The 13,006-nt window shown below is 49.4% G+C and overlaps 1 protein-coding gene across 2 annotated transcripts; it reads right to left on the reverse strand.

The window, feature by feature from the left end:
* Window positions 1–660: 660 nt before the first annotated feature.
* csrp3 (cysteine and glycine rich protein 3) lies at window positions 661–9,131 on the reverse strand. 2 transcript variants are annotated; one of them, XM_012960867.3, is made up of 7 exons: window positions 9,025–9,131; window positions 7,903–8,046; window positions 6,904–7,072; window positions 2,283–2,415; window positions 1,833–1,926; window positions 1,130–1,210; window positions 661–1,089 (listed from the first exon to the last, which is right to left on the reverse strand). In XM_012960867.3, the coding sequence occupies exons 2-6, from the start codon at window positions 8,012–8,014 to the stop codon at window positions 1,134–1,136; spliced, it is 585 nt and encodes a 194-aa protein (XP_012816321.1). In that variant the 5' UTR covers window positions 8,015–8,046; window positions 9,025–9,131; the 3' UTR covers window positions 661–1,089; window positions 1,130–1,133. The 2 variants fall into 2 exon arrangements, with proteins under 2 accessions (XP_012816321.1, NP_001006836.1); NM_001006835.1 differs by having other exon boundaries at window positions 666–1,210; window positions 9,025–9,053.
* Between the last annotated feature and the right edge of the window lie 3,875 nt (window positions 9,132–13,006).

A 13,006-nucleotide genomic window follows, 5' to 3' on the forward strand; every position in this document is an offset into this window, starting at 1 on the left:
GTTTTTGTTTCCCTTTCCTGCCCCTGACTGCTAATATCCTTATCATTTACAGTAGGGGGTACATTATCCCTTATAATACATGAGTGATACTCAGAGTTCCCTGTATAACTCAGCCTGCAGCCTTGTGCCTTTATATGGGCACAGAACCCCTCAGTGACTGCTAATATCCTTATCATTTACAGTAGGGGGTACATTTTCCCTTATAATACATGAGTGATACTCAGAGTTCCCTGTATAACTCAGCCTGCAGCCTTGTGCCTTTATATGGGGGGCACAGAACCCCTCAGTGACTGCTAATATCCTTATCATTTACAGTAGGGGGTACATTATCCCTTATAATACATGAGTGATACTCAGAGTTCCCTGTATAACTCAGCCTGCAGCCTTGTGCCTTTATATGGGGGGCACAGAACCCCTCAGTGACTGCTAATATCCTTATCATTTACAGTAGGGGGTACATTATCCCTTATAATACATGAGTGATACTCAGAGTTCCCTGTATAACTCAGCCTGCAGCCTTGTGCCTTTATATGGGCACAGAACCCCTCAGTGACTGCTAATATCCTTATCATTTACAGTAGGGGGTACATTATCCCTTATAGTGCATGGCTGGAGGGAGGAGCCAAGGATTGAGAGCGTTTGCATAAAACACACCAGGTCTGAGATTTTATTTCTGCGTTTATTATTTATAATCAGGCTGAATTATGTTCCAGTTATCAGGCAAACCCCCCTAAACATAGAGCCCCCATATGCAGTGAACAGGTTCCTCGGGGGATGTCCCAAAATGGCACACACGTAGGGATCTCTTCCACTGGCTGGGAGCATGGAGGCAGCTCCAAATCCCTGCAAAAATCCCCTAGAGGGCGCTACAGCCTTACAGGGGGCAGTGATCAGCTGAACTGCAGAATAACAAACATGGGATCACATGATGGTTTGTAGGAAATTGAGAGAAGTGGCCATAATGTTCCATGTCCAATGGTATTTGATTGGTTGGATAGATTTAGCCCCGCCCTGCAGTGATTGAGCTACTGGTACAAACACAGTGGGGAGGAGGCCGACTGCCCGGGTAATGGTGGTACTTCCAGTACTGAGTGAGAACCGGCGGTAGATCTCAGTGTGAGAAGGAGAAAGGCCTAGGACTCTTTCTGTTCCACCTGTGTGAGCCCACCGAATCCGATCCCCTTGGGGCCAAAGCTCTTTGCATAGCACACTGGGGGCAGAAAGAAGGATATAAGGGGTATTATGTATAAGGCGGTGGGGTGTCATTAGATAGAAATCACTGCTTTCTTTATATGTTTGTTTTACCCCAGAAAGTCCAGCTTGAGGCCCTCTCTGTTATCAAACTACAATTCCCAGAATCCCCTAACAAAAGGTCACCTGACTTGATCTGTACCATTATAACAGGTCCCATCTGGTAATTGCACTGCTGGTTCTGCCTACTGAAACAGCTGTTGGTTCTGCCTTTGACACCAACTTTCCCCTATCTCTGGCCCTGTGCCCCCAACTCTCCCCACTCCCCCCAACACCTAAATACACCCCCTATGTCATGTGTGTGAAATACCTACCCGACCCCCTACTCCTCACGCCCCCCAGCTCCGTCACCAGACTTCTTATGGAAATCCGGGGCATATATTATTAATATCAGCACCCACCCCCCAAAACCTGCTGACCTAGGCGCAGGCCCTTGGATGCCGTAATATAAGTATATACTGTAAGTAGCGCTTTATAAATAAAGATATACATACATACATCACTTCTTTACCGAACCATATAAAAAAAAATTGTAAAAGCCCCACCCATTTAAGTGCCCCGCCCCCTTGTATTTGCCAGACCTTTGCAGTATATCTCTCCATCTTTCTCCGTTACGGTGGTGGAGTCCAGACTTTTGCCACAAAAGGCACAGCGGAAGCAGGTTTTGTGCCAGGGCTGCAGGAGAAGAAAGGGGAAAAACACACAATCAGCTTTCAGCAATCGCTTCTAGAACATTCTCTGTGCAGTATAAGTGGCCCCGCTGTGAGTGACCCCTCTATGGTGTGACCCAGTCTAGAACTGACCACTAATCTATCTCGGTTGGTTCTAGAGTGGGGCTATTCAGAACCCGAATGCCGACACCAGGGAGCTATGCTTCTCTTCCCAGACTTTTGGGGTTACTGTTCTTTTCGTACGTACATATATATATATATATATATATATATATATATATATATATATATATATATATATATATTTATTTATTTATTATTGGGGCAGAGACCCCAGAGAGCAGCACAGAAATCACTTACCTGCCCTCCTCCCATCACTCTCTCGGCGGCGTATACTGATTTCTGGCACCGGGGGCATTTCTCTGTGGCACCAAACTTCTGCGTGAATTTTGAAGTATGTGTAGTTGTGGGGGATCCGCGGGCAGGGTGGGATCTGCGCAATTGTACGGAGAGTAAATGCACAGTTTGCTCACACAGTGATAATATCTGTAGGTAGTTATGTAGCTGTGTGATTATGGGGTAAGGTGGGATATTACCCAGAATCCCTGGCTGTGAGGGAAGCGCTGGGGGCTGTGTGATTATGGGGTAAGGTGGGATATTACCCAGAATCCCTGGCTGTGAGGGAAGCGCTGGGGGCTGTGTGATTATGGGGTAAGGTGGGATATTACCCAGAATCCCTGGCTGTGAGGGAAGCGCTGGGTGCTGTGTGATTATGGGGTAAGGTGGGATATTACCCAGAATCCCTGGCTGTGAGGGAAGCGCTGGGGGCTGTGTGATTATGGGGTAAGGTGGGATATTACCCAGAATCCCTGGCTGTGAGGGAAGCGCTGGGGGCTGTGTGATTAAGGGGGTAAGGTGGGATATTACCCAGAATGCCTGGCTGTGAGGGAAACGCTGGGTGCTGTGTGATTATGGGGTAAGGTGGGATATTACCCAGAATGCCTGGCTGTGAGGGAAGCGCTGGGGGCTGTGTGATTATGGGGTAAGGTGGGATATTACCCAGAATCCCTGGCTGTGAGGGAAGCGCTGGGTGCTGTGTGATTATGGGGTAAGGTGGGATATTACCCAGAATGCCTGGCTGTGAGGGAAGCGCTGGGTGCTGTGTGATTATGGGGTAAGGTGGGATATTACCCAGAATCCCTGGCTGTGAGGGAAGCGCTGGGTGCTGTGTGATTATGGGGTAAGGTGGGATATTACCCAGAATCCCTGGCTGTGGGGGAAGAGCTGGGTGCTGTGTGATTATGGGGTAAGGTGGGATATTACCCAGAATCCCTGGCTGTGAGGGAAGCGCTGGGTGCTGTGTGATTATGGGGTAAGGTGGGATATTACCCAGAATCCCTGGCTGTGAGGGAAGCGCTGGGGGCTGTGTGATTATGGGGTAAGGTGGGATATTACCCAGAATCCCTGGCTGTGAGGGAAGCGCTGGGGGCTGTGTGATTATGGGGTAAGGTGGGATATTACCCAGAATCCCTGGCTGTGAGGGAAGAGCTGGGTGCTGTGTGATTATGGGGTAAGGTGGGATATTACCCAGAATCCCTGGCTGTGAGGGAAGCGCTGGGGGCTGTGTGATTAAGGGGGTAAGGTGGGATATTACCCAGAATGCCTGGCTGTGAGGGAAACGCTGGGTGCTGTGTGATTATGGGGTAAGGTGGGATATTACCCACAATCCCTGGCTGTGAGGGAAGCGCTGGGTGCTGTGTGATTATGGGGTAAGGTGGGATATTACCAGAATGCCTGGCTGTGAGGGAAGCGCTGGGGGCTGTGTGATTATGGGTAAGGTGGGATATTACACAGAATGCCTGGCTGTGAGGGAAGCGCTGGGTGCTGGGTGATTATGGGGTAAGGTGGGATATTACCCAGAATCCCTGGCTGTGGGGGAAGCGCTGGGTGCTGTGTGATTATGGGTTAAGGTGGGATATTACCCAGAATCCCTGGCTGTGAGGGAAGAGCTGGGTGCTGGGTGATTATGGGGTAAGGTGGGATATTACCCAGAATCCCTGGCTGTGAGGGAAGCGCTGGGTGCTGTGTGATTATGGGGTAAGGTGGGATATTACCCAGAATCCCTGGCTGTGAGGGAAGCGCTGGGGTGCTGTGTGATTATGGGGTAAGGTGGGATATTACCCAGAATCCCTGGCTGTGAGGGAGGCGCTGGGTGCTGTGTGATTATGGGGTAAGGTGGGATATTACCCAGAATCCCTGGCTGTGAGGGAAGCGCTGGGTGCTGTGTGATTATGGGGTAAGGTGGGATATTACCCAGAATCCCTGGCTGTGAGGGAAGCGCTGGGGGCTGTGTGATTATGGGGTAAGGTGGGATATTACCCAGAATCCCTGGCTGTGAGGGAAGCGCTGGGGGGCTGTGTGATTATGGGGTAAGGTGGGATATTACCCAGAATCCCTGGCTGTGAGGGAAGAGCTGGGGGCTGTGTGATTATGGGGTAAGGTGGGATATTACCCAGAATCCCTGGCTGTGTGGGAAGAGCTGGGTGCTGTGTGATTATGGGGTAAGGTGGGATATTACCCAGAATCCCTGGCTGTGAGGGAAGCGCTGGGTGCTGTGTGATTATGGGGTAAGGTGGGATATTACCCACAATCCCTGGCTGTGAGGGAAGCGCTGGGGGCTGTGTGATTATGGGGTAAGGTGGGATATTACCCAGAATCCCTGGCTGTGAGGGAAGCGCTGGGTGCTGTGTGATTATGGGGTAAGGTGGGATATTACCCACAATCCCTGGCTGTGAGGGAAGCGCTGGGGGCTGTGTGATTATGGGGTAAGGTGGGATATTACCCAGAATCCCTGGCTGTGAGGGAAGCGCTGGGTGCTGTGTGATTATGGGGTAAGGTGGGATATTACCCAGAATCCCTGGCTGTGAGGGAAGCGCTGGGTGCTGGGTGATTATGGGGTAAGGTGGGATATTACCCAGAATCCCTGGCTGTGGGGGAAGCTGGGGGGCTGTGTGATTATGGGGTAAGGTGGGATATTACCTAGAATCCCTGGCTGTGAGGGAAGCGCTGGGTGCTGTGTGATTATGGGGTAAGGTAGGATATTACCCAGAATCCCTGGCTGTGAGGGAAGCGCTGGGGGCTGGGTGATTATGGGGTAAGGTGGGATATTACCCAGAATCCCTGGCTGTGGGGGAAGCGCTGGGTGCTGTGGTGATTATGGGGTAAGGTGGGATATTACCAAGAATCCCTGGCTGTGAGGGAAGCGCTGGGTGCTGTGTGATTATGGGGTAAGGTGGGATATTACCCAGAATCCCTGGCTGTGGGGGAAGCGCTGGGTGCTGTGTGATTATGGGGTAAGGTGGGATATTACCCAGAATCCCTGGCTGTGAGGGAAGCGCTGGGTGCTGTGTGATTATGGGGTAAGGTGGGATATTACCCAGAATCCCTGGCTGTAACGGAAGAGCTGGGTGCTGTGTGATTATGGGGTAAGGTGGGATATTACCCAGAATCCCTGGCTGTGAGGGAAGCGCTGGGTGCTGGGTGATTATGGGGTAAGGTGGGATATTACCCAGAATCCCTGGCTGTGAGGGAAGCGCTGGGTGCTGTGTGATTATGGGGGAAGGTGGGATATTACCCAGAATCCCTGGCTGTGAGGGAAGCGCTGGGGGCTGTGTGATTATGGGGTAAGGTGGGATATTACCCAGAATCCCTGGCTGTGAGGGAAGCGCTGGGTGCTGTGTGATTATGGGGTAAGGTGGGATATTACCCAGAATCCCTGGCTGTGAGGGAAGTGCTGGGTGCTGTGTGATTATGGGGTAAGGTAGGATATTACCCAGAATCCCTGGCTGTGAGGGAAGTGCTGGGTGCTGTGTGATTATGGGGTAAGGTAGGATATTACCCAGAATCCCTGGCTGTGAGGGAAGCGCTGGGTGCTGGGTGATTATGGGGTAAGGTGGGATATTACCCAGAATCCCTGGCTGTGAGGGAAGCGCTGGGTGCTGTGTGATTATGGGGTAAGGTGGGATATTACCCAGAATCCCTGGCTGTGAGGGAAGCGCTGGGTGCTGTGTGATTATGGAGGAAGGTGGGATATTACCCAGAATCCCTGGCTGTGAGGGAAGAGCTGGGTGCTGTGTGATTATGGGGTAAGGTGGGATATTACCCAGAATCCCTGGCTGTGAGGGAAGCGCTGGGTGCTGTGTGATTATGGGGTAAGGTGGGATATTACCCAGAATACCTGGCTGTGAGGGAAGCGCTGGGTGCTGTGTGATTATGGGGTAAGGTGGGATATTACCCAGAATCCCTGGCTGTGAGGGAAGCGCTGGGTGCTGTGTGATTATGGGGTAAGGTGGGATATTACCCAGAATCCCTGGCTGTGAGGGAAGCGCTGGGTGCTGTGTGATTATGGGGTAAGGTGGGATATTACCCAGAATCCCTGGCTGTGAGGGAAGCGCTGGGGGCTGTGTGATTATGGGGTAAGGTGGGATATTACCCAGAATCCCTGGCTGTGAGGGAAGCGCTGGGTGCTGTGTGATTATGGGGTAAGGTGGGATATTACCCAGAATCCCTGGCTGTGAGGGAAGCGCTGGGTGCTGTGTGATTATGGGGTAAGGTGGGATATTACCCAGAATCCCTGGCTGTGAGGGAAGCGCTGGGTGCTGTGTGATTATGGGGTAAGGTGGGATATTACCCAGAATCCCTGGCTGTGAGGGAAGCGCTGGGTGCTGTGTGATTATGGGGGAAGGTGGGATATTACCCAGAATCCCTGGCTGTGAGGGAAGCGCTGGGGGCTGTGTGATTATGGGGTAAGGTGGGATATTACCCAGAATCCCTGGCTGTGAGGGAAGCGCTGGGTGCTGGGTGATTATGAGATAAGGTGGGATATTACCCAGAATCCCTGGCTGTGAGGGAAGCGCTGGGTGCTGTGGGATTATGGGGTAAGGTGGGATATTACCCAGAATCCCACATTAGAAGGACTTACTCTGCCACTTCGATGCCAAATCGCTCCCCCGTATCGGTGCTGAGGCAGCCGGCGCCCTGGCCGTACCCGTATCCCTTGGGGCCATATTTCCTCCCATAGCAGGACTTGCAGTAGATTTCAGACTCGTGAGCGGCCACCGTGGTGCTGTCCAGGGCTTTCCTGCAGACCACTAGCCGGGGGAACATGGAGAGCGTTAATACCAGTCTGGGGCCTCCCGGGGCTTCCCATAAGGGCACTGAGTGCTGGGGGTAAGTACACGGAGGTTCTGTAGGTATCAGTAGGATGGAGGGAAGGGCAGGTTAATCTATGGATATTGTTCCTTATGCGGAATGTTCTAGAAGCAGTGAGAGCGGTCAGCTGGACTGATGTTATCAGAGCCAAGATAGCCGCACTAATCGGGGCATATAATGGGCACAAGCACTGGCACCAAGAGCAGATCAAACGCTTCTATTCTTAGAATCACCGCGGGCGCCGTGCCAGGGCAGATGCCACTAAAGCCTTTAAAGTGGAATTGTCAGAATATCTCTGAAACTCGTCACTTATCAGCTGCGCATTAAGTTCTGGCATGGGGGGGGGGCAGAAGTGTGGGTGGCACAACAACTGTGCCCCAGTCGCGCCAATGAGCCACCGGATCTATTTATAAAGCGGGTAGTTTGGGGGATAATGATCCACTTGTGAGACTTTATTCCAAGTTACCCTTTAAAGTGAAGAGGTTGTACAAACACCAGGGCTGGATCACTATCTCCCTGGCATGGGGTTGGTAGCTCTGTAGCTGAGCTTAACCCATTGGTCAGGCCCCCCAGTGCCAACACCATGAGTAGCCACGCCCATAACAGCATGAACAGTCACTGAGGGACCAACCCCGCCCACACTAAAGGGTAACATGAAATAAGATGATCTCTGTGTTCCCCCCATAGCATAGGGGCAAGGGCAAATATCCTACACCGAAACCATCACCATGCCAACGTATGATGGGCAGGAGGGCCCCGCTCTACTCACTGCAGATGAAGCACGGCTTGTGGAAGCTCCTCCCATTGCACTGGATCTCCTCGGCGTGGTACACTGTCTTGTCACAAGCGCCACACTTGGCGCCCCCACCCAAGATGGGCATCCTTCAGCCTGTCAGTGGCTCGGAGAGAGGAGCTGCGGGGCAGTTATAGAACGGCCAATTCTTAGCAACTTTTCAATTGGTCTTTATTATTTATTTCTTACAGTTTTTGAATTATTTGCCTTTTTCTTTAAACTCTGCAGCTTTCAAACAGGGGGTCACTGACCCCGGCAACCAAAAACAATTGCTCTGCGAGGCAACAATTTTTTTGTTAGTACTTTTCCCTATTTTTTCTTTTATTCAGCCCCTCTCCTATTGATATATCAGTCTCTCATTCAAACCACTCCCTGGTTGCTAAGGTAATTTGGATCTTAGCAACCAGATAGCTGTTATACAAACTGGAGAGCTGCTCAACAATTATTGAAACAATTAAAAAACTACAAATAATAAAAAATGAAGACCAATTGCAAATTGTCTCAGAATATGACTCTCTACATCATACTAAACATTAACTCTTTCACATCCCCTTTAAAGAAACACTGCCATCAGAATCTCATATATTCACTGCTATTTCTACCCATTGCTTGGCACTGACTGGCATTCCTGGTACCCATGTGACTGGGGCAGAAACTGCCGCCCTCTCATTATGGCTCCTTTATCATCCCCTAACGAGCCTGCATTGGCCCTTATGATGATTGGATATAGCCAATATGGGCCGCCATGTTTGTGACCTTCAGCACTCCCTGCTTGTTCTGACGAGTTGCCTGTTATGTTTGGGTTTATTTCCCCTTTAACTGGGATCAGTTTGGGATACAAGTAGCCTTTGGGTAATGGCTTGGTGCCCAAGTGGCCACAGTGCCAAAGGGATGCCCAGCAGTACAGTAATAATATGATTTCTGATTGGCCCTGTTTGTACAATGGGTGCCACCTTAGTTACAGTCGCCACCCAGCACCCATCAAGTTCCACCCTCTATCCAGAGAATTCCCACCTTGACTCTAATTGCCCCCCAGTTCATTGGCCCAAATGTCCCCCCATTTTTTTCCAAATAAAACCCCCCTCCGTTGCTACTCACAGGCAGGTGGTGTGTCCCCCAGGGCTGAGTCTGCAGAGTGCTGAGCCGGGGGCTCCCCGAACCCTTTAAATTCCCCAGAAAGCTCTTCCCCCCGGGGGGGGGGGGACTGAGTAATGGGTGGGACATCTGTGAACTCACCCGGCCCGAAATAGAACGTGAGCAACCCCTGGATTTCTTCCCTCAGACTCACACAGAGCGGCAGGATAACAAAGGAATTGCAGGGAGGGTCAGAACTTCCCCGGCGCTGGGTCCAGTTTCACTCTCACTTTCATTGTTTAACCCTTTCAGCAGAATTGGGAAACTCCGCTACTATAGCACCCAAACCCAAATCTGGTGTCTCTCCCTCCATCCTCTGTGACTTCCTAGTGCAGAATGAGCAACCGGGCATCCTCCCCCGAGCAAATACATACACTTCATGGGGAAGTATTTATTCACCCTCAGCTACTAGCTTGTATTGTGGCACCCCCTACCCATATGTATAAATACAAATATACAGAGAAGGAATGTTCTGGGCACACAATAAGCTGTACCCCCATACTGTACTGTCTAAGGGAAACACTATGGCACCCCCTACCCATATGTATAAATACAAATATACAGAGAAGGAATGTTCTGGGCACACAATAAGCTGTACCCCCATACTGTACTGTCTAAGGGAAACACTATGGCACCCCCTACCCATATGTATAAATACAAATATACAGAGAAGGAATGTTCTGGGCACACAATAAGCTGTACCCCCATACTGTACTGTCTAAGGGAAACACTATGGCACCCCCTACCCATATGTATAAATACAAATATACAGAGAAGGAATGTTCTGGGCACACAATAAGCTGTACCCTCATACTGTACTGTCTAAGGGAAACACTATGGCACCCCCTACCCATATGTATAAATACAAATATACAGAGAAGGAATGTTCTGGGCACACAATAAGCTGTACCCCCATACTGTACTGTCTAAGGGAAACACTATGGCACCTCCTACCCATATGTATAAATACAAATATACAGAGTAGGAATGTTCTGGGCACACAATAAGCTGTACCCCCATACTGTACTGTCTAAGGGAAACACTATGGCACCCCCTACCCATATGTATAAATACAAATATACAGAGAAGGAATGTTCTGGGCACACAATAAGCTGTACCCCCATACTGTACTGTCTAAGGGAAACACTATGGCACCCCCTACCCATATGTATAAATACAAATATACAGAGAAGGAATGTTCTGGGCACACAATAAGCTGTACCCCCATACTGTACTGTCTAAGGGAAACACTATGGCACCCCCTACCCATATGTATAAATACAAATATACAGAGAAGGAATGTTCTGGGCACACAATAAGCTGTACCCCCATACTGTACTGTCTAAGGGAAACACTATGGCACCCCCTACCCATATGTATAAATACAAATATACAGAGAAGGAATGTTCTGGGCACACAATAAGCTGTACCCCCATACTGTACTGTCTAAGGGAAACACTATGGCACCCCCTACCCATATGTATAAATACAAATATACAGAGAAGGAATGTTCTGGGCACACAATAAGCTGTACCCCCATACTGTACTGTCTAAGGGAAACACTATGGCACCCCCTACCCATATGTATAAATACAAATATACAGAGAAGGAATGTTCTGGGCACACAATAAGCTGTACCCCCATACTGTACTGTCTAAGGGAAACACTATGGCACCTCCTACCTCATTAGAGAACAAAGGGGAAGTAAGCAGTCGTATTGGCATTTTCCACACTTGATTTTATTGCTATTCCAGAGCTCAGTTTTGTGGGAAAGCCAAGGAAAAACTGACGGAATTTGTTTCCACATCAGCAGAACTGCAATCGCTTTCATTGGGCTGAATTCCCGGGGGCAGTTCACAAAGGGACAAAGTATTAATATTAACAGGTGCAATAGTCACAAGTGCTGCCCCTTTAAAGGGGTGGTTCACCTTTAAGTTATATCAGTGTCTGTGTCATACTTACAGTTAATTTAAAGGTGAACTTCCCCTTTAATAACTACCATTTATTGTATGAGGTTTGTGACTGTAACGTTTGGGCTCAGGGATGCCATTCAGGCTGTGTGGGAGGAGCTAGCAGCCGTGGGTGGGAGTGGTTTGTGTGCCAGGGATACTCTGATTGGAGTCCTACATAGGGAATGAAGGGGGTAACGGAAATGTATAGCCTTTGCTAAAGGGGGTGTGAACCCTCCATAAAACTGCCCCACTAGGCAAATGAACTGACCAATAAGAACGCTGCTGAATCCAAATGAATTACAGATGCAAATGAACTGACCAATAAGAACGCTGCTGAATCCAAATGAATTACAGATGCAAATGAACTGACCAATGAGAACGCTGCTGAATCCAAATGAATTACAGATGCAAATGAACTGACCAATGAGAACGCTGCTGAATCCAAATGAATTACAGATGCAAATGAACTGACCAATGAGAACGCTGCTGAATCCAAATGAATTACAGATGCAAATGAACTGACCAATGAGAATGCTGCTGAATCCAAATGAATGACAGAGACAAAAGAATAAACCAATTGAGCGATTGGCTAAGGGCCAAGGTACAGGAGCCCAGTAGGAGGGTCCCGGTGCAACTCCTGTAATTGCACCCAGCCATGTAGCATGTGGGGCAGATTTGGGCCGGATTTAGTGCATGTGTACATGGCAAAGGAATGGCAGATAAAGGGGCTGCTGGGAGCAGGAGGAGGAGGGCACGGAGCTAAATCTGCCAGCTGACTCCACTTATTACCCAGGATTCCCACTCACTATTCATAGCCACAAACCCCATCTCTCTGTCCCTGAAATAGCCCCCCCCCTGGGCAATTGCCCGATGCCCCCCCCCCCGGCCTCTGACTCATGGGAACACTGGGGCAGGGAAAGATACAAAGCATCACTGGCCCCATAGTATCTCTGCTCCTACTGGCTCCCAGGTAGGATAGTGGGCGGGGAGAAGGCATTTGTAGGCGAATGGGAGCCTCGGGGCAACCAATTGAGCACACAGGGCAAATATTTAGTATTTTTATTAACAACTGCCCCGTTTTCTAACCCTCACATAAGGTACAATGACCCAACCTACCTTCCCCTAGGAGATCCCCATATTCATTACTGTCAGTCTGTGGGGCTCTCATGCAGAATGTGATGTCTCTGGTTGCTAGGGACCCAATTACCCTAGCAATGAGGCAGTGGTTTGAATAGAAGACTCAGAGGTGAATAGGAGAAGGTCCAAACAGAATGGCAGTAAAAATCAGGCCTGTCATTATTTGGTTGTTGGGTGTCACTGACCCTAGCAACTAGCAGTTAGGGGAAGAGTGAAAAGCAAAGCGTAATTGGTGCACATTTACTTTAGGGTAAGCGTTGCTATGGAGTTGGTACTTTGGCAACCTTGTAGGTATGAACTGCTGTTATGAGAGCCGCAGTGACCCAATACATCACAACAAACACTCCAACCTGGACTACATTTCCCACAATGCCTTGCACACCTCCCAGGTCTTTTACAGCACAGAGCATGCAAGGCATTGTGGGAATTGGAGCCTAGGCTGGAGCAACTTTTCAATTGGTCTTCATTTTATTTTTATATATATATAGTTTTTTTATTCTTTCCAGCCTTCAAAGAGGGGTCACTGACCCCAGCAGCCAAAATAATATAGCTCTGTGAGGCTACAATTTGTTACTTTTTATATTCAGTTCCTCTCCTATTCATTTGCCAGTCTCTCATTCAAACCACTCCCCAGTTGCTAAGGTAATTTGAACCCTAGCAACCAGATAGCTGCTGAAAGCATCCTGGTACCTTTCACAAGCCTCAGGGGAGGTTCTTACTGATAATGGCAGATTATTCTATAAAGGGTGGGTGGGAGAGGGGCCCTGTCTCCCCTGTGTGACAGAAGTCAAGTAGCAGAACCCGGAGAGGTTACAAGGTAACGGAGACAAGGTGTCATCTTATCACTTGCCTCATGG

Source organism: Xenopus tropicalis, chromosome 4, assembly GCF_000004195.4.
Source record: "Xenopus tropicalis strain Nigerian chromosome 4, UCB_Xtro_10.0, whole genome shotgun sequence".
NCBI lineage: Eukaryota > Metazoa > Chordata > Amphibia > Anura > Pipidae > Xenopus > Xenopus tropicalis.